This window comes from Xiphophorus maculatus, chromosome 14, assembly GCF_002775205.1.
Source record: "Xiphophorus maculatus strain JP 163 A chromosome 14, X_maculatus-5.0-male, whole genome shotgun sequence".
Classification (NCBI taxonomy): domain Eukaryota; kingdom Metazoa; phylum Chordata; class Actinopteri; order Cyprinodontiformes; family Poeciliidae; genus Xiphophorus; species Xiphophorus maculatus.
The window spans coordinates 23,599,805-23,622,090 of NC_036456.1; the positions used below are offsets into that span (position 1 = coordinate 23,599,805).

General features: G+C 37.5%; 1 protein-coding gene across 1 annotated transcript; it reads left to right on the top strand.

Annotated features, from left to right (window-relative positions):
- Positions 1-95: 95 nt before the first annotated feature.
- Positions 96-22,226, top strand: LOC102223938 (F-box/WD repeat-containing protein 7-like). The gene is made up of 13 exons (XM_014473461.2): positions 96-409; positions 6,742-6,824; positions 7,623-7,758; positions 10,245-10,379; positions 10,448-10,571; positions 13,194-13,330; positions 13,409-13,522; positions 17,473-17,654; positions 18,892-19,117; positions 19,211-19,277; positions 20,253-20,396; positions 20,487-20,636; positions 21,633-22,226. Exons 1-13 carry the CDS (start codon positions 371-373, stop codon positions 21,770-21,772), a joined length of 1,677 nt encoding a protein of 558 aa, XP_014328947.2. The 5' UTR covers positions 96-370; the 3' UTR covers positions 21,773-22,226.
- The last annotated feature ends 60 nt before the right edge of the window (positions 22,227-22,286 follow it).

Below are 22,286 nucleotides of genomic sequence, written 5' to 3' on the forward strand. Positions count from 1 at the left end.
ACACCGCATCACACACACACACACACACACACACACACACACAAACCCCAACACGCGCACTCACACACGCGCGCGCCCGCGCGGCTCCACCCCTCGGCAGCACGCGGCGCAGAGAGGCTTGTCCCTGCGTGTTCGTGCGGGAGGTCGAGCCTCACAGATCCGGAACCGGGAGAGACAGAGAGAGAGACAGAGAGAGAGAGAGAGAGAGAGAGGTTCCGTCCGTGGATCCCGCAGCGGCCGCAGCTCCAGCTCTGCGTGGATTCTTTAATCGATCCGCGATCGCTCCGATGGATCAGTGAGGCGTCTGGATCTGCGTGTTTCTGCGTGAATTTCTGCGTGTTTGCCGGCGGTTCGGAGCGGTTCTGCGGCCATGGGTTTCTACGGCACCCTGAAGCTCATCTTCTACAAGGCGAGTATCGGTTATTGATCGGCTGTTTGCTCAGAAGGTTGTCCGGCTCGTGCGCCGGACGGGATGACGAGGCGTTTCTGCTTCTGACAGCGTGGCGCGTGCGCGTGGCGGGGCGCGTGCGAGAGTGGACCACTGCGGAACCAGGAGAGAGAGAGAGAGAGGTCCGGTGGTCTGAGTCGTGATTGATTATTGATGATCAGCGGCTGACGTGATGAAATCAGTTTAAATGAATCAATATAGTTATTGATATCGTCAGAATATAGAGATCAATCATCATCACAGCTTCAGATTACAAGATTATTGGTGATTATGGCTTCATAGGAGCCTGATTAGGTCAAATCTCATTTCACCCATTTTATGATTATTTATCGTTTTTAACTATAAATTACAATAATTAAACATTTAAAATGAAAAATTTTGCTTCAGTTTGTTGTGAAACTGTAAAAAAGAAAAGAAAAAAGAAAAATACCCACCATTAGTCAGGCTGAAATTTACTTTTATTGGTCTAAAAATGGACTTTATCACTTTTAATATGTATTTACTAAAAATGTCAAATCATTAAAATTCAAATTACTGAGGATGAATGATGTGAAAAATCTACAAAAATATACTTTTTTCCTTGAATTTTGAGTAAAAGCTTAAAATAATATTTTGTCCCATGAAAGACCATCAATATTTTACTCATTATTCTGTAAAAATCCAACATTTTATGTTAGTATTTTTCTTTTATAGTTGGTTTTGTGTTTTTATTACTTAATTATTCACTTTTATTCAATATGAAAAGGAGATTTTCTTTTTCTTTTTTTTTGCTGTCCCTTTAAAATGTAAAAATCTTTGGAATAATTTCCTCCATAATCATGGATAAATAATTATTTATAATTTTAGCTGCAGATGACAAAAATAAAACATTTAAAATGTAACTTCCTGCTTCAGTATTTTGTGAAACTGTAACAGAAAGCAGCATAACCCTCAATCAGGCTGAAATGTGATTTCATTGGTCTAAAAACAAAAAAAAAGACTTTATTGTGTTAAATATTTAATTATAGCTTAAACACATGAAGTCACATCTATGAAAGTCAAATTGCTTTGGACGTAGACTTCATTTATTTGGTTAAAAAGTTTTTTACTACCAGAAAAATTCATAAAAATACAGTTTTGGCTTTGAATTTTGAATTAAAGCTTAAAATAACATTTTGTCCCATGAAACAGAATCAATATTTGCTAAATATTCTGCAAAAATCCAATATATCATGTTAATATTCTCCTTTTATAGTTGTTTTTGTATTTTTATAACCTAATTATTAAATTTTAATCCATACAAAAAGCAGTTTATTTTTGTTATTTTGTGGTTTTTCCTTGCAAAATGAGTTATTTTTTATATTTTCTTGGTGAAAGGGCAGGATAAAATCCATAAAACAAGTTTGAAGCATATTAACATTCTTTAAAAAATAAAAATATGATAACCTTCTAGAACAAAAGACCATAAAGCTTTAAGAAAAGCTTTAATTTTCAGCTTCAAAGATTCCTCCAAAGTGCACCTGCAGCGTTTTGCATTGTTTTGGCCAAACCTCAGAAAAATTACGACCAATTACACTTTAATATTTTATGTTTATGTTTATTTTAAGCTGCAGATGATAAGATTAAATCCACTGAAACACGACGTTTCTGCTTCTCTGCTAATTTAAAATGCAAATAATGGCGGATTGCTGCCATGTTGGCTTCACAGGTGCAGAATAAGATCTTAAAACGTCATTTTACATTTTACAGCTTTTGCTAAAAGCTTTGATCTACAGGACTAGAGCTTTAAAACGCAGGTTTTCCCTCCTGCAGGAGGAAGATTCCCAAACACAGCTGCTGTAATTGTGATATTTCCAGGTAAACGTGTCATCAAGCCTCCAAGCTGCAGTTTGAAATAATGAAAAATGTTGTTTATTGCAGCTGAGAGTTTATTTTTCTGATTCAGTGTTTGGTCACACTCACATCCCTGAGAGGGAAAAAGTGTCTATAATCTGCTTTGTTTGGGCCAAATCTCACAGAGATGAACTGGAATCTGCTGCTTGTTTGTCTCTGCAGATGCAAACCAGCAGATTGAAAACCTGGAAACACGAAACTTCTGCAGAAATTCAGATTAAAGATGAAATCAGCTCACGTTCCGACTTACTGAGCTGTTTTAGGAACAGAAAACCAGTCAAATGTAAACAAAATACTTTATAAACTGCTTTAAATCTATGAAATGATATGAATTTTGTGACCCCACTCCAGTACTTTCACAGCCACCCTCAGGGCCACGACCCTCGTGTTGAAGAACTCTTCAATAAAGTCATTTTTTATTCAAATTTCTAAAGTATGGCAGTTTTTATGACAGTGTATTAGGGACATTGTTCATAAAATAAAAGAGTAAATTTCCGTAAATTTTTTAAAACTCTGAAATTTTCTAGAAAGAAAATTGTAAATTTACAAAAAATTCTAAATGTGTGAGAAAAAAACTAAGAAACTTTGAGCTCAGAAAATTTCTAGAGAAAAATAGGAAATTTATGAGTTAAAAAAGTTTAAAATTTCCTAGAAAAAAACCTTTCTAGAAAAATGTTACAATCTTCTGAGCTCATGAAGGTGAAAATGTTTCACATTTGGAAATTTTCTGAGTTTTAGAAGTAAAATATTTTCCACTTTTGAAACTCGGAAACTTTCTTACTGTTTCTGGAAAGTTTCTGAAATTAATCTCAAAATTTCAGAGTTTTTTGGTGAAGATTTACTACTGCATTTTTTCTAATAGCCCTGATATTTCAGTAATATTCTGATTTACTGTATCTTAGAAAAGAAAACCAATCAAACATGAACAAACTACTTGGTAAATTGATTTTATTTGATTACGTCGGCATATTTTGGCCATTGCAGGTAGAAATAAAGAGGAGTAAATTTGCAAACCACCAGATTAAAAGCTTGGTACTTCTCTGGAAATGTAAATAAAATAGATCAGAAAATAAAACTGTCGACTCTCACAAGCACAAATAAATCCTGTAGATAAAATGAAGGATTTAAACCTGGTAGATGAAGAACCTTTTGCTTTTGTTTTTTCAAGTCCGATTTCGGCTAAATCCTGATCTGCATTGTTTTCAGCTGCATAATAAAAGATTAAAGCCTTAAAAATACGAATTTTTCTCTCAGGAGAAGGGATTTTATAGATTACAGCTGCTGTAATCTGCATGGCTTAGATCCTGTATGCAGGACAAGGCATCAAAACTCTGTATTTTAACCACTGCTGATCTTCACAGCGAGAACTCTGAAATAATGACCTGAAACTGAAATGCCTTCATCATTTCACTCTAAAAACAGTCAACACTTTGTTTCAATGAGACTTATTGCTCTGAAAAGACATTAAATCATCTGCAGCCGTATTTAATTTCAGCTTGAAATGCTTTTCCAATGTCAGTCCTCTGGGAAGTGAATTATTGCTTCAGGAAATAGAGATATTACAAACCAAATCTGTTTCTAAAGGAGTTATTTAGTAATATTTGCCCCATAAAACATCTGAGCTTAACAATATTTAAAGCCTCTGGGAGGGATGATTTTAAATAAACCAAAATGTAAAAATATGAAGTAAAATAATACAAATACATTCATTTAGTGTTTTTCAACGTTGTGTCTTCAAACCAACATAATTTAGATCGACATAGATATCTACTAGCTAGCTGTACGGCTAGCCAGCTAGATGTCTAGATAGCTAACTAGCTAGCTAGATGCATCTAGCTAGCTATAAAAATAGATAGGTAGATACATAGTTGCTATAGCTAGCTAGATATACAGATATCAGTAGCTAGCTAGGTAGATACAGATACCTAGCTAGCTAGTTAGTTAACTAGATATACAGATATCTATCTGTAGCTAGATAGATAAAGCTAGCTAGCTAGCTATAGTTAGGGATCCACACTGTGTACAGCTAAAATCCACAGATACTTAAAACCTGCCTTAAAACATTTATAACTGGCTATTATAATAGTTCAAACACCAAATATAACTCAATATGCATAAATATGAACAGTGGGAACCATGTAGGAGCTAAAGCTAATATCTACACTCCTTTGTCCACTCTAATCAGTGCAGCTTAGCGTTGTTGAGCCCAGGTATTTCAACAAATATTTTAGATATGCTTGACAAAAATTTGGTTTTCTACAATTTTCCACAGGAAAATCTACAAATAGTGGACAATGAAATCTAAAAAGCTGTGTATTTCACACAGAAAACCAGAATTCTGTATCAGAAGGAAAAGCCTGATCAATTTATCTTTAAATAAAACAAAAAAGGAGCACTAATCTGTGAAAATGAAGCAAAATGTGGCTTTTCTAATCGTTAGTATCGTTGTATCTTCTTCCTGGGAACATTGGGATTTGATGAATGGGTTTGTAGCGAGGTCACTGATAATGGCAGACTCTGCTGCAGCATCAGAGTTAAAACATCAGGACTGAGTTATTCTGGTTCTAACAGGAAACACATTCTTTTGGCTCTTACCACAAAGTCAAGGTCTTTTTTTTGTTGGTGTTTTTTAGCAGAATTGCCACCAACAGATGTGACATCTGTTGGTGAAAGCTAAAGAGTCAGGCAATAGAAAGCAGATTCTGAATTAGTTTTTATAGAGAGTCACACACAGGTTGGTGTGTGTTAGCTTGCAGCGTTCTATTTTAAAGCAGCGCTGCACCGGCGACATTCCTCCGATTTTCTGCATTCCTGCATTCATTCACTGGCTGAAGGAGAGCGAGTCGGAGGAGGGAGGCTGGATCGGACCTCCGGGTCGCTGTGTCTGTGTTCCCCTCTCACCGTGGGAGTTTCCAGGAGAAAACGTTTATCTGCGTCTCCTCGTTACCTCTGGACTCTGAGGGTTTTTTATGATACCAGTGACGACCCAGAAACCCACAAATGTTTACAGGAACATGTTCTGCTTCTTCCACCAGAGATGTAGCTGCTAAAATTTACCGCTTAGTGATTCTCCACAAGGACGTTGGGTTTATGTCATCCAAAAATGTCAGACAGGTTCTGTTGTTAAAGCATCTATTTGTCCACTGACCCAATATGGCCGACTTCCCAGCAGACGCACTCAGCTTCACTGTTTTTATTCAAACAAGAGAGGAAATTAAGTTGGTGGTTCACATCAGTCCAGCAGGTTCTGCCCATATACATTAAATAAAATGCAAAAAATAACCTGAAGCAAACTACAGAGCGACGTATTTAACAGGTGTTAAATTAAATATGGCTGAAATGCCAAACAGAATTTTTATTAATAGTTAAAAACATGCAAAACATGCAAAATTACACAAAAATATATGTTCAAATGTAATACTTACAGAGAAATACAGAGAGAAAAGGGGGAGGAGCTTTCAGTTACTGGTTGCTACGGTAACCACCAACTGTCATGAGCAGCGTAACTTGTATACCAATAAATGTCGGGAGAAAATAGATTTTTGTCTAAACCAATTTTTGTCTAAACAAAATTTATTTAGTCTCCAAAATCAATTTGGAGACTAAATAAATTTTGACTAACTGTACATTATATTATATTATATTGTTTTATATTGTTAATTATTGTAACTGTTAAAAACATACAAAACATTGCAAAGTTACTCTTGACAGCCTGAATATTATAAAATCTTCTTAAAACGAATGTTAAAGTGTATTAATTGTAAAGAAAACAAAGAGATGATCCTATTTCTTACCACAGTTACCGACAGCAACAATTTAATTTCCTTTTGGGATCAATGAAGTTCAATTGAATTTGAATTTGATGAAGCTAGCCAGCCAGCTAGCTCGTTAGCTGCTATAGATGTTATAGATTAGTGGGTGAATAAAACCAAAACAAACGTGTACATTTAGCGCTAGCTGGCGAAATGGCTCGAGTTTTTTTTTATCAAAGACAAAAGCACTAAAATCTGAAGCTACTCCATTTTTGTCTACATTTCATGAAGAAGGAAGTTTCGCTCAGTGTCTTCCTCAGAGGTGATTTTGTCGTTTCCTTGGTTCTTATTGCAGCGCCCCCACAGGCGAGGAGGGCAACAGGTTTTTAAATCTTAATTTGAAAAAAGTTTTCTAAATTAATCTACTTGATTAGATAAAGTAAAAATATGAACACAATTTTAAGAAAGAATAGGGCTTGATTATGTTAATCAGAAGAGTGAGTTCTCAGTAAAATAAACTAAATGATAGAGAAATATTGTATTAGCAAAAACTTCACATACTGCCATTGTTCATCTCTCGTTTTTGTGACTTTTGCTTTACAGCCTGCTCTGATTCTGGCTCTCTGGTTGTTTTCTAACAGACTTTGTGTCTTTTCTTCTTAACCTCAGATGAAGAGGAAGCTGGATCACGGTCCAGATGGCCGGCCGTTCCCCTCAGGAAAGAAGCACTGCAAGGGGAACGGGTACCTCAGGTAACACAGCTGCTGTAACAGCAGATGAAACGCTTCATCACCTCCATTTAAAGACGATAATCACCTTAAAGCTACCAGCAATATTAACCCTTGATCTTTTTTTACATTTTGTTGCAATAAACTACAACTTTCAGTTTGTTTTATTGGGATTAGAGCAGCATGTATTTGAGAAACAAAAGCTAAATGATACTCAGGTTTAAATTTGTTTGTAAAATAAATATGGGAACAGTGTGAAACCCCTAAATAAAACATCCAGTGCAAATCGTTCCCTTCAGAAGCCACAGTAAACAGAATCTCTCTGTGGGTTTTTAAATCTCCACCAGGTGTCAGGTCATCCTGAGCTCACCACTCTCTCTGTGAAACATGGTAGTGGCAGCATCATACTGAGGGAATACTTTGCTTTGTCAGGAGCGTGGAAGTTGAGGATGCAAAAAATTCAAGACTTGGGTTGAGATTCCTCTTCCTGCAGGACAAAATGATTCATAGATAGAACGGCCTAGTCAAAGACCATAATCTATTACAAGATTTAAAAATGATCCGACTGAACTGTATCTGGGTACTAGCTTAGCAAAAGCTTGTAAAGATGAGATGTACCCAAAGTACTTGCTGTAGAAAGATTTGACTCAGGCAGCAAAATTTACATTCAAGCCACACTTTTCAGATTTTTACATGGAAAAATGAACTTTTATTATTTTTCTTCCTCTTTAAATCATGAGTTACTTTCTCACATAAAATCCTGATTAAATACAGCGAGGTGTGTGGACTCATTTCACTCACACTTCTCGGTCTCACCTGCAGCCCCTCCAGTCTGGCTCAGGCCACGCCCACTACCTTCGGCGACCTGCGGCTGGCCAATGGGCATTCAGCTCAGCGCCGACGCGTCAACTCCGGCCCGCCTCCCTCTGGACTGCAGGACTGGCTTCTCACCTTCCAGGTTAGCCTGTTAAATCACAATAAAATGATTTATTTTTCTAAGATATTTAGAATCAGTTGGACTGGAACGATTAATCGTGATTAATTGATTATTGAAATATTATCAACTAATTTAGTAATTGATTGATTGTTAATTGGATTACAGAGACTCGTAAAACTACCATTTTCTGAAAGAACAACACATTGAAAGCATTAATTAAACCTATGCAGTTAAACAATTAGATAAATTTGCATTTAAGATGAAAAATCTTCTTTTTCAGTAAATATATTCTGAACAGAACAAGTTTCAAAGTTTTAGCTTCACCTGATTCAAATTCTGTAAACAACGAAAAGCAACTTTTCCATCTAATTATTCATCAGTTAATCATAAAATTAGTCAACAGATCCGGTTTACACTGTACTGGGGCTAACAGTTATTTTTGTAATAGATTAATCTATTATTCTGATGATTAATCAAAGGGAAACAGTTTTTTATTTAAACACTTAAGCATTTTGTATACAATATTAGAAATACATAAAATACATTGTTGCCTAAAATGCAACGACATTCCTTTTGTAAATCTGGACCAGATGAAACTAAAAATATTTTTGTGTACTAGAGGAGTTTTGGTTAAAGCCTGTTTATAATTAAAAATGTTTTCATCTTAAATAGAAAATGTATATAAAATGTACAGTTTTAGCTTATTTACTGCAATAAATATGTTTTTTTTTTCCAGAAACTGGCCTTATTTTGAGTCTGTATGTTCCAGATAACGATTAATCTATTACTAAATTAATTGACGATTATTCCAATAATTGCTTAATCACAATTAATCGTTTTGGCTCTGCACTGTATTGATATTAAGATTAGCAATTAATCTATAGAATGATCTTTATTTTTTGTTTATTTACCTCTCAATGTACTTCTAACATTGCATAAATAAGGTGTAAATGGTCAAATTAAAAACTGTGGTCATTTTTTATCTGATTAATCATCAGAATAATTGTTATTTTAAGTCCTAGAATCAGATAAATAAACAGGAAGTTTAATATTTCTTAAAAGACAGATTCAAAAGACCTTTTTCTGTCAGTATTGTCTGTGGATAAAAGCCATGCTCTAGTTGTTTCTGTCACGTTTCTCTTGTGATCTTGTAAAGCTGCAATAATCAGCGGTTCTGCAGGCTCTCTGAGGCTCGTTCAGTTCTTTCTTTGGGCCGGTGCCGGATGGCGGATGACTCACTCGGTCTTCAGACTCCACCTCTCCTGTCCTGCAGCGCTGCAAAACACAATCCACATTTCTTCACGTTCTGCGTCTCCTTGAGTAGATTTCGGTCTTTGAGTGCGTCTTCATCCGGCGGCACATGAAGTGCTGCCTCCGAGCTGTCCTGATGCGACCGACCGAGGCTCGCACAAACCAGCTCATCTGCACACGGCCAGATTAAAAAACGGCCAGATTAAAAAAACATGGAGTCTGATTTTGTAGAGAGGAACATCAAACGGCTCCAGATTCAGGAAGGCATGATGAACCAATAGCAAAGAAATGAAAGAACACCGAACAAAGCAAAAAGTAATTTAGTAACGGATATAAACAAGTAGGAAATTAGTTAATATATTCAAATTTCACATTTTTCACATGTATTTTTCTTCCATTTTTGTTTCTGCTGCCTCCAGAAACAACCCAAGTGCTTTAAAAAAACAAAACCTGGACTTTTTTATTGTAGTAAGTTGATGTTTTTTTTTGGTGAGCCGTTTCAAAAACTTCTGGACTGTAAGGCCACATTCACAGGGCACTGCGCCGTTACCTAGCAACGCCGTTACCTAGCAACCAAAGTGGAACTCCAGCAGTTTTGGTCAGCTGGTTTTACTGATAACAAATTTCTCTAGATGATAAATTGACCCATTAGATAATACTGTTCTTTTATGAGACCATTTTTATAAAATACAATTTAATATGACGCAAGTTCACACTCTCAAAGATCAACAAGCTTTTATTTCTTACAAAAATTTAATGCTGGGACCTCTAAGACATTTTATAAATCCAAAATAAATAAACAACCAAAACAGCAAATAAATAGCAAATAAATAAATTGTTCTTCAACCGCCAGGGGGCTCTATAGCAGGAAGTGAATCATTGGAAGTCAAAATTGGAAATCAAAGAAGAAAGTGCTAATTTTCAGCCTGCAGGCCGGACGGAGACATTTCTCCAAACTCATATGATGCAGCTTTTAAGCAGAGGGATGTCGATCTGGCAGTACAGGAGGGAAATAGAGCCGCTGCACGTAAACACGGCGGAGGGATTTTAATCCTCCTTAATAAATATAGCAGCTTTATTAGGACGCTGCCCTCTGCTGGGTCCTTGTGGAAAACCGAGAACGGCGGATTTACCAGCGGCTTATATATGTACGTTTTCGGAGTTTTTTTTTTAAAAATTGTAGCTGCGGCTTATAGTATGGTGCCCTCTATAGTCCAGAAAATACGGTCCTCATGATCTTTTTTCTCTTTCTGCAGACGTGGAGCGGCCCGGAGAGGCTGCTGGCTCTGGACGAGCTGATTGATCGGTGCGAGACCAGCCAGGTGAAGCACATGATGCAGGTGATCGAGCCTCAGTTCCAGAGAGACTTCATATCTCTGCTCCCCAAAGAGGTAAAGCCTGAAAACTCGACCAGCGTGTCAGAGACGGAGCTCGGCGCTTTAACTGTGCATCTGTGCAGCTCGCCCTGTACGTGCTCACCTTCCTGGCCCCGAGGGACCTGCTGCAGGCGGCACAGACCTGCAGGTACTGGAGGATCCTGGCCGAAGACAACCTGCTGTGGCGGGAGAAATGCCGTGAGGAAGGTAAACACTGATCAGATCAGCCTTTTACCAGGGCTGGGCGATAATCGATTTCATCAATTAATCAAACGTTTTGGTTTTTGAAAATGAAATTTTTGGAAAATGTGGATTTTTTCCCCCACCAATGTGATCCTTGGAATTAATTGGAGCTTCTATTTGTTTGGACTTTGAATCCAGGTCAACTCTACAACGCAGACTGTTTTAGTAATTGATTGTTCTGACTATTAATCAATTAATCAAACAGTAAATTGGGAAATTCTCCTGATTTTTAAATGACCCATTTAAGCCTTATTATGCAATATTAGAAATACATTAGGAAAATGTAAATGGATCATTTATTTCTATTTTAAATTATAATATAAACATTTTATTGCCTAAAACCCAATAAAATAGCAAGGATGCATCTGCAGAACATATTTACAGACAAAGAAGGATTTTTAAAATCCTATATATATATATATATATATATATATAAAATTATTTGAAGAATTGATTAATCACGATTAAACCAATTAATCGTTTCAGCTCTACTACAATGGAATATGAGTCTCTGGTCTTTTTAAAATACAAGAATAAAACCATAATATTTTCTGCATAAAGTAGGAAAATTAGAAAAATGTGATAGTAATTTTATGAAAGCTCCTACAAGAAAAAGAATAAAATAAAAATAATAAGTGTTTCTTTGTATTTTCACAACTTTTCCACTAGTTTTCACTCTAGCTGAATATTTGCGGAGCTTTTTTATGAGGTGTGCTTCTAAACCACTTCAGGAATGTTGACCTCATGAATCATTCAGGTAGAAACAGGCTCTCCAACTTAAGGAACTTTGTTGATTTTACTTATATTATAATCACATAAGTTTCAATTTGTAGTCTTGTTTTTTTCTTTGTCTGACCATAAATATAATCAATCTAAAATAATACAAGATGATGAAAATTATTACCTTGGAAAGATTATCTAAAAACTGTTAAATTGGCCTCTGCCAGATTTATTTATAGCTAATGGACTCAGTATTTTACTAATGGAGTCTTGGCAGAGTTGAGCATCATGCAAATAGGATTTTACTTTAAATAAATGAAATGCAAGAATGTGATACAGAAGGAGTAGTTTATAAACAAATGTGTTTGTGAAGTTTCAAGCAATTTGTAAGTGTCATCAGAGCAGAAACTCTTCATATATGTTATTATTTTAAAGATAAAACAAAAGAAAAACATGAATTCAAGCTAAAAGACGAACTTTCTGGATGTAAAATGCCTTAAAACCTGAGGGTTACATGCTCATACAGCAATCCATCACTACTCTTTCATTCAGCGCAATGCAGTAGATGCGTGTGTGTATGTGTGTGTGTGTGTGTGTGTGGCTGGGCGTTGAGCCAGTCAGTTGAGATTCACTGCCAGCGCTCAGCAGCCATACCAATGAGGCTACCTAACGTTAGCGCCACACCACAGCCATACTAATGAAGGGAGCGCTAACTGCTTCTCACCAGCTCCATAAATAAGGCTAATTATTAGCCCTCACACCGCGCCGCTGGGAACAGTGTTGCTGTTCACAAGAAGTCAGTCAGAATACAGATGCAGCTAGCCTTCATTAGCATCGTTCCATTTACATACTAATGGAACAACTTTTTATGTTATAGAGCTAGCTAGCTAAACTAAAGCTACAGCAGATGCTTTTTGTTAAGAGCAGTGATACCAAAGACTGTTATGTTAGAAGGACTCGGCTTAAAGGACTGCAAAAAGCAAAAATATAGTCCCAACATCAAAACTTTAGCAGCTAACGTTAGCTTACCTCTAATAAGGTAAGCTAATTACCTTATTAGCTTACCTTATTAGAATAACAACCTACTGTTTTGAAGTGTTGAAAGTTTTTTCTGTGGTTATTTCTAATAATATATTGTTTGGGATTTATATAATAAAGTAACTCAGAACTCGGATGACAACCATATTTGTAGTTAGCTATAGTTTTAGGCGTTTAGCTTAATTAGCATTAACTTTATTATCCATTTTAGCTGTTAGCTTTAAATAGAATAAAATAGAAATATCTTTTATTGCTCCAGATTGAAGTTCAGCAGCAAAATGATCGTCAATCAAGACATGTAGGTTCACACAAAGATAAAATAAAGTATATTTTTAGTTTATAACTAAACTAAAAATAAAATATTGCACAGTAAGGGCATAAAATACTGTGCAGTTATTTGAAATACATGGCATCAGGAGTTGATTGTTTCTCACCCTACAAATACTGATTACCTTAAATATATTAGAATTGCAACCAAAGTGATCTATTTAAATTAAATATATAAAGTGAACATATTAAGCCATTGAAAGTTGAATATTTGTAGTGAAAATTTAAACTAGAATTTTAATTCTAATTAGTCGGTCTCAAAATTGCTCTTGCACTTTCTTTCTTACATGAACTTGGCTCAGTTCCATTGATAATACTGTAGTTAACAGATTAACCAAAAAGCCCAGTTGGAACCAAACACTGCAGCGCCAACACTTTCCTGTTCATTCAATTTTAAATCACCATGATAGGTCTGCTGCAGCTTGGTTTAATTTCTTACATTACTGTAAGAACAGCCATTAAACTGGACTCTGTTGAATTATTGTTGTGTTTTATTTTCAGGCATATCAGACGGCGTGCCGTATCGCCGTAGAGAGAGCGTTCGCCCCGACGCTTCGTTCAGCCCGTGGAAATCCGTCTACATCAGACAGCATCGCATAGAGACCAACTGGAGGATGGGCGACACGAGGGAACCCATGGTACCATCCAGCTCAGCTGAGACCGAACAAACCAGCCTGCGTTTCATAGACACCCACTGACTCTTCACGTTTTCATAGGAGCTGAAAGGCCACGATGATCATGTGATCACCTGCCTCCAGTTCAGCGGCGACCTGATCGTCAGCGGCTCGGATGACAACACGCTCAAAGTCTGGTCGGCCGTCACTGGGAAGGTAGGGCGCCATTCAGTACGCGGATTACTGCTTTCTGCCGCTTCCGCTCAACTAGGCTGGACAATAAATCAGTGAAAACCAGAGGCAGGCAGAAAACCCAAATATTATACTCAAGTAAGAGGAGAACTACTTCAACATATTGTTACTCAAGTAAAAGTCAAATGTACCCATCCAAGAAGTTACTGCAGTCAGAGTAAAAAGTACTGAGTAACTGATCCAACTGTCAATCACTTAATATTTAAAAATTACATCATCAGATGGACCAAAATATAAAATTTTGTTTTTTTTTAACAACGAAAATAACAATAATTCATATAATTAACTAAATCAGGCCAAAATAAATTTTTCCAAATCAGTTTATTTCAATAAAAAAAATTTAGCAGAAACTGCAGGTGTGTGTCTGAGTCTGGTGAATGTTTGGTTAAAAGAAGTTTGTTTTTCATTCAGTGGGTAGAAAATACAGAAATTTTACTCAAGGAAGAGTAGACTTTATGATATAATTACTCAAGTAAAAGTAAAAAGTACAGCGTAGTAAAAATACTCCTAAAAATACAAATATGTATTGTGATAGACACATGATCATTATCAATTGAAAATGCGTTCAATAAAATATTCACTGAACGCCACAACCGCACGGCATTCTGGGGGATGTAGCCTGCTAAGAAATTGAGTGGATTCAACTAACTCACTGTCGTTGGTTACCTAGCAACTCACTCACTCGTTACCTAGCAACCAATTGAGTTGCCAGCAGCAGTTTAAGTTCCGTCACTATTCCTTATAACTTCTTAAAAATAAAATACAAAGCCGTAGAGTATTTCAGATATTTAAAACAAAGAAAGCTAATCAATAACTACCAATACTATCAGATATGAAATACTTATATTGGGTTAAGTTTTTTAGCCGTTATTTTAGCCTGTGCTTTTAGTTTTAAACATAACTTATGAAAGGTTGCAGAGGTTCTAGTGAGGTGGATTTTGCTGAACGGTATAACGTGGAGGCAGACGGACCAGTTGTGTTGGTCTGGGTGTGTTTCAAACACAGCCTGCAGCAGCGTTAGCTCAACACACATTGTGTTCTTTTACCTGGATAACAGGTAAAAAAAGAGTCAACAGTGATCTGCTCTGTTTGTTAACGGTCACATGCTGCTGTGTCTGCCTTCTCATCCTTAAACAAACACAGACATGAAATAAAAACATTCTGGATCCGTCATTAAACCGTCACTGAAGGTTTAAAAGACACAGAAATGACCTAGTTAAACTACCTTTAACTAACTTCTGAGAAGGTTAGCAGGAATGCAGCAGCGGTTTCAGAAATAGGAGTTACTCTCTTCTAACGCAGCTAAACTCTTCTATAAATGCTTTTATGGTTAAAGTACAGCTGCAACTAACTATTAGTGTAATTATAAATTATTATATCGATTTATTCTGATGATTAATCGATTGTTCTGGTGATTAATCGATTAATCGGACACAAAAATTGCCACATTCTGTGTTTTTCATTTAACCAATTAATTCATTTTTACATAATGTTAGAAATACATTAAAAACAAATAATTAAGTCCCTTTTTTAAATAAGAAAATAAACATTTTATGGCCTAAAATCCAATAATAATTCATTCCTATAGTGAATGCTCGATTGTTTGTAGAAAAAGATGCATCTAAAAAATACTTCTAACATCATATTTATGAAAAGAATTCAGCATTTTTTATTTTTCTATATTTTCTTACCTGAAAAAGTCAAGTACTGCCGAAGAACATAATTTAACACTCACTTTAAGACATTTGAGTTGAATTAGTGAAGGAGCACATTATCCTGTAGCTAAACGACCTTTGACCTGCTGTGGCAAACGTTAAATCTGATATAGTAGAAAGATCCAAGTTAAGTACTCGGATTTTCTAGATTTTTTTCTCTGCTGTTTATGGTTGCTAATGCTAACCCTGCTAACTAGCGTAAGATGCTAAAGCAGTTTGAAGAACGCAGACCTTCACTAACTAAATCATTTTTGCTTTAAATCAGTAAAACGCTGCGATCTGATCGACACGCTGCTTCATGTCATATTCATAAATAATGAAACGCTCACACAGGAAGGCTTAGAGAAATATTTTAGAATTGTTTACTTTTCTAATAAAAATAAACAAATAAATGCCATTATAAGATTAATATGATTGTCATTATTAACAAGTATTGATGTTTTAATGGCAGAACGACTAGTTGCTGCTTTTCTGTTCTGAAATGATGCTAATTAGGTAATGTTATAGTTTAAAGTTTTAAATATTTATATAATCGTAAACATTTGGTCTGTGTTTGTATTTCTTCAAATCAGAGAGAGTTTTTGTTCAGATAAGCCCGGTCGTTAGAAGGTGGGGACGTTTTATGGGTCTTAACTATTCCAAAAATGTGCAAACATTTTTCAAAATACCCATAAAGTCAGATCGCTATCACGGGACTTTCTTCCTATCGGGACAGGTGAGAGTTCAGAGTTCATCCTGAGAGTTTCAGCTCAAAGTTCACATGAACTGAAACTCTCGTGTGAACTTTGAGAGACGCAGCTGCATCTGTTGTGATGAATTTTTTTATATCTGTGCTGCTGAAAAGCACTAAAATGCATCATGCTCCCTCATATCTGCCTTTAGCGCTGCAGAGGTCAGTGGATGTGACCTTCAGTTAGTCAAACAAACATTTTTCTGGTTTCGGTTGAACATTCTTCAGCGCGACACACCTGCTGCTGTCTCTGTCCGGACCTGCCTCGCTGCCAACATTCACTTAGTCGCGTTGTGAGGACGTTTTCTCTCACAACACAAACACACAACCCTCAAAACGTGAACAATTAAAAATAAAAACTGTTTGAAATAACTGTTATTTTGCGTCCCGGAGCGACGAAGGTGTGCGTTCTTCAGGTTTGTTTTGTTTTTTTAAACAAACATCAGCATCTGCAGTTCACGGAGGTCAAACGTTTCCCTGCCGCCCCCTTCCCTCCCCTTTTTGTGTCGTTGCCACGGCAACCCCAACCACAACACCACCGAGGTGAAACCGGATTGTTGTCCGTCTGCGCGTCCTTCGACTGCGGCTGTGAAAGTAAAAACAAATATTGACGCGGGTTTGTAAAGAATGTGACTTTGAGGGCAAAATTCACGCCCAGGCAGGAAAGTTTGGACAAAAAAAACACATTTATTATTCATTTAATTTGTGGAAACTGGCAAACAAACAAGGTCAATTTAAGATTTTACTTTTGTCATTCTGTTCTCGGTTTTCTTAGTTCATTTCTATGAAGGGCAAACATTTTGTTTATTATTATGTTAAATACATCAGTGCGATAATTAATAAGTCTGATGCTTCTCTGTTATTTGTGTGTTTAAGTTTTATTGAGTTAATATTAAAATATATCAGAAAAAGCATCAGTATAGATATTTAATCTGTGAAATTCCACTTTTAAAGTAATTTCTGACCAAAAATAAGATTTGATTCATTCTCTTAAAGTTAAGTTCATCTCCAAATATCTCAAATTTTAATTTCTTTTCTTGACTTGCTTCAAATAACCGAACAAAACACATTTTTGGGGTTGATATCTTTAATTTTAAATATATAACCTTTGTCAGATCAGGATCTGATAAATCTATAAAGAAAACTTCACAATTTTGTGTCCACATAATCAAAGTTAATATTTAACTTAACTACAGTGTTAACATTTCTAAAAATGCATTTGATATAGAATGTTAATTTATCTTTATATGAATATATAGTTTTTTTTCTCAAATCTGATGCAATTATTCCATAGAAAAACAGCAAAACTGGTAAAATATATATTTTAAAATAATCTGTATGTTTAAAAGATGTTTCTTTATAAAGTTTAGCAGCTGTTGGAGCCACATGTTGGTAAATCTGTGCGTTGCTTTAAGATGTGATCGATCAGATCAGCTCTAATCGTGACTCGTCTCTCTGCGTCGCCTCAGTGCCTGCGCACGCTGACGGGCCACAGCGGCGGCGTGTGGTGCAGTCAGATGGCCGGCGCCACGGTGATCAGCGGCTCCACCGACCGGACGCTGCGGGTCTGGGACGCCGAGAGCGGCGAGTGCGTCCACGCCCTGTACGGCCACACGTCCACGGTGCGCTGCATGCACCTGCACGGCGAAAGGTAGCGCACTCACTCACTCACTCACTCACTCACTCACTCACTCACTCACTCACTCACTCACTCACTCACAGGGGGTAGGGAGAGTAAACGTGTCGTCTCCATAGCAACCACAAAAGACCCTGAAAAAGCGCACGCACTAACGCGCATCTGTGCGAGCACGTCTGTGTGGCTGGCTCCCGTCTCCATGGCAACCTGCTGATGCAGGGTGTTTTATTGTTGTCGTAGCATCGTTTATCAGGGCCACGCTTGAATGGAGGCGCCGAAGGCCAGCGGAGCGGAGCGAGGAGCGAATACGAGAGCAAACAAACACGGAGTCATCAATAATTCATTAGAAAAACGTAAATATGGAGAAGGACGACATTTAGAGCAGATTCGGCTCACGGCTCCAAACGCTGGGATGGTTTAGTTACTGGGCTGCAGTCGGTCAGTTTATTCTATCAATTAATTGATTTATTCTGATGAATAACTGAATAGTCAGATAGAAAATCAGAACATTTGGCACACCATTGTTTTATGCATCAAATTATTCCATTGTTTAATTGATTCATTCTGTCAGTTAATCAATATGTTCTATTGATCCATTAATTAATTAATTTTATTGATTAAACTATTTATTCTGACAATTAATCTAATGGTTGAATAAAACATTGGCACATTTGGCACTCCATAATTTCAGTCATTGATTTATTCAATTTAATTGATCTATTCTATTGATTAATCAATTAACTCTCTCAAGTTATCAATTAATTGGAAAGAAATTGTGACAATCTCTAGATTATTTTCATTTAAACTATTGAATCTTTTTCTACACTAGAAATACATTAAAAGATGAAAGTAATCAATTAATAATTGTTTAATAACTGAATTTGAATCTTCAGCTACTAGCAATTATTTTAGTTATCAATTATTCTATTGATTATTCTGACAACTAATTGATTAATCTGCTAAAAAATATGTTGGCACATTCTACAATTAATTCATTATTGGCTATTATTGTAACAATTGATTAATTGTGAATAATCTGATTAATCGTTTGAGCTCTAATTCAGATTCTCCTGATTAAAGGTCATTTTGAGCATAAGAAAAGATTTTAAATAATTTTACTTTTACAGTTTCCTGTTGTTTCACTGGGACTCGTCGCATATTTAGTGTTTCTATCAGAAGATCAACCCTTAAAGTGGTAAGTGCCTCATTCTGATTGGCTCAGGCTGCAGTGACGTCATGCCCTCTGTCACAGGGTGGTGTCTGGTTCCCGGGACACGACGCTGCGCGTGTGGGACGTGTCGACGGGCCGCTGCGAACACGTGCTGACGGGCCACGTGGCGGCGGTGCGCTGCGTCCAGTACGACGGGCGCCGGGTCGTGTCGGGCGGATACGACTACATGGTGAAGGTGTGGGACCCCGAGACGGAGGTGTGTCTGCACACTCTGCAGGGTCACACCAACAGAGTGTACTCTCTGCAGGTAAACACACACACACACACACACATCAGCGAGTGTGTTCCATCTCTGTCGTTGTAGTTGTAGCTGATTCTGTTTCTTCCTGTTTTCATGCAGTTTGACGGCGTCTTCGTGGTGAGCGGCTCGTTGGACACGTCAATCAGAGTCTGGGACGTGGAGACAGGTAGATGCTTGGCACATACACGCTACATCCTCACAGGTTTGTTTTAGACGGCAAGATTTTCAAAACCTGAGAGACACAGACCATAAAATAAATCTTAGCTGCAAAAGGATTGGTTGTACAGCGCGTGGTGTCAAGCCACATGAATTTCATTCACCAACATTCAGATATCAGATCGGAGACTAAACGTGAGTTCAGCGTAAACAAACATGGCCGACTAAGAGGAAGTGATGAGGACGGTTTGTTGAATCCTTTTAGCAGAAAGTAAACAATACAAAAAGACATTTGTGACGTCAGCCTGGCCCTTCGTGTTTCCCTCAACTTGCTTTCTGTATATAAGTTTGTTGCAGTAATCAATCAATCAATCAACTGATAGATTAACATTTTCATTCTGTTTAATATTTTTGGAAGGGCAATTTTGCTTAGAGACTCTAATATCCATTTTATTTATGGTTTTGGTCATGTGTGAGGTAGACCTGCAATAAATCACAGAACAAATTAAAATAATTTCCATTTGCATGATTTATCGTTTTCTTTTTCTCTGGATGAGAAAAGTTTTCAGTCTGATGCTTTAGTCTCAGTTAAACCTTTTTGTGAAGGATGATTTTGTTTATAGAGACTTCATAATTCATTTTCTTTGTTTCTACAGTTTTGTTTATTTATTTTGGATATTTAAATATATATATCAGTTCCAGTCTTAAATGTTCATGTGAAGTTTATTGATCTGTGAGAATGTGTTCTAGAGTTTTCATGCCATAAACATTATATTACTGGACAATGATTTCAAAACAACAATATTATTGTTTATCCCAATAATTTCAACAATTTATTGTCCAGGCCTTGTTATGTGTCAGATTTGTCAGCTAAATGTCTTGAAAAGTGAATTTAACTCTAAAATATGTGGATTTTAGAACAGTTTTGAAACATCTTTAGGATGAAACGACCTCTTGTTGACCTTAACGTTGATGGTGTGTTTAGGCGGATGTGTTCACACGCTGACCGGCCATCAGTCGCTGACGAGCGGGATGGAGCTGCGGGACAACATCCTGGTGTCCGGGAACGCCGACTCCACTGTTCGAGTGTGGGACGTTCGGACCGGACAGTGTCTTCACACGCTGCAAGGTGGGATCTGAAAACAGAAACCAGTTTGACCAAAGATGGAGTCAAAGACCCCAGTGTGATCCGAGGACTGACGTTCTGGTCTTCGTTAAGGTCCCAATAAGCACCAGTCTGCAGTGACCTGCCTGCAGTTCTGCAGAGGTCTGGTTCTGTCCAGCTCCGACGACGGGACCGTCAAGCTGTGGGACCTGCGGACCGGCGCCTGGCTGCGGGACGTGGTGGCGCTGCAGAGCCGCGGATCAGGTCAGTTTCAAACACATCTGGATGCTTGAGAGCAGCTTTTATAAATCCAACCGAGTTTCAGGCAGTCAGTGGATTTCTGTTTGATTCTCATTCAGTGGGGAGAAATTTTACTCACGTAAGAGAAGAAATAGTTCATAATAAAATTACTCAAGTAAAAGTAAAAAGTACGTTGTGGTAAAAATACTCCTAAAAGTCACTCAAATAAATGTAACTGTAAATGTAAACAGTTTCTACCCAACTCTGTACCTGCACAGAACTGGATCAGAGTAAATCCAACTTTTCTGGACTCTTAAGGACTCAGAATACAAAAACATTTATTAATAGATTAAAAACTGGTTCTGACTGACATGTCCCCTTTAAAATGAGCTTTATTCCTTCCTAAAGAGGAGCGATGAAGAGTCAGCATGCAGCTTCAGTTATTACAGCTGGAAACTAGAGATCAGGTCCCAAACCTGGGAGTAGTGATGGACTCTGACCTGAACCTCCAGAGCCACATAAAGACAGTTAAAAAAATCAGCCTTCTATCTCCTGAAGATCATCTCCAGGATCAGGGGACTAATGTCTCCGCATTAGAGAAACTAATTTAGTCACCTTGATTACTGCAACAGCGTCTTCACAGGTCTGTCCAACAAATCAGTCCTCCAGCTGCAGCTGGTTCTGAATGCTGCTGCTGGAGTTCTGGCTAAAACCAGGAGGATGGAGCACATAAACCCAGTTCTAACGTTTCTACACTGAGAGAATAAACTTTAAAATACCGACGTTAGTTTATAAATCATTGAAAGGTTTAACTCCAGAATACATTAAAGATCTGATGTTGTCATAGCAACCTTCCAGACCGTTCAGGTCTTCTGGTTCTGGTTCTGCTCTGCATCCAGACCCAGAACGAAACATGGTTTGATTGATTGATTGATTGATTGATTGATTGATTGATTGATTGATTGATTGATTGATTGATTGATTGATTGATTGATTGACTGACTCTGCGTTGCTCCTCAGGCGGCGTGGTTTGGCGAATCAGAGCGTCCGACACCCGGCTGGTTTGCGCTGCAGGAAGCAGGAACGGCACCGAGGAGACCAAGCTGCTCGTTTTGGACTTTGACCTGGACGACACCAAGAACGACTCGGACCTGAAATGAGAGAGAAACCGACCAATCAGACTGAAGGAGGCGACAGAAACTGACTCTGTTGTTGTTGACCAAAGTCCGACTGAAGTCAGCTGTGAATGTTACAACACGACCAGAAACGGACGGACGAAAAGAACCTGCTGCTGGACGATAAATCAAACAGAATAATGGATGTAATATATGAATGTCTGACGAACGAGGGATTTCGCTCCTTTTTCTTTTCTTCTTCTTTTTTTGCTGCTGTACCAATGAGGAGGTGAAGATGCTGTTTAAACTAACCAAACCTACCAAACCGTAACGGCGCTCGTCTTCAGTCAGTGTTGATCTCAGACCGGCGTTATTTCAGCTGGAATGTCGTTTCCACATCATGAGAGGAGGGAGAGCAAACCCAGAAACCACAACCAGAGCCTCACATCTGCAACAGCTGGAGCAACTAAAACCTCCGCTGGAAATAATAGAAGCAAAACGAAACCGATCCACTGCAGGTTAAAATGGAGGAAAACAGAACAAACGATCAATTAAAGGA

Coding starts and splice junctions, on each gene's coding strand:
- LOC102223938 (XM_014473461.2), top strand. CDS start 371: ATGGGTTTCTACGGCACCCTGAAGCTCATCTTCTACAAG. Junction 19,118..19,210: donor ACAGAGTGTACTCTCTGCAG/GTAAACACACAC, acceptor GTTTTCATGCAG/TTTGACGGCGTCTTCGTGGT. Junction 19,278..20,252: donor AGTCTGGGACGTGGAGACAG/GTAGATGCTTGG, acceptor TGGTGTGTTTAG/GCGGATGTGTTCACACGCTG.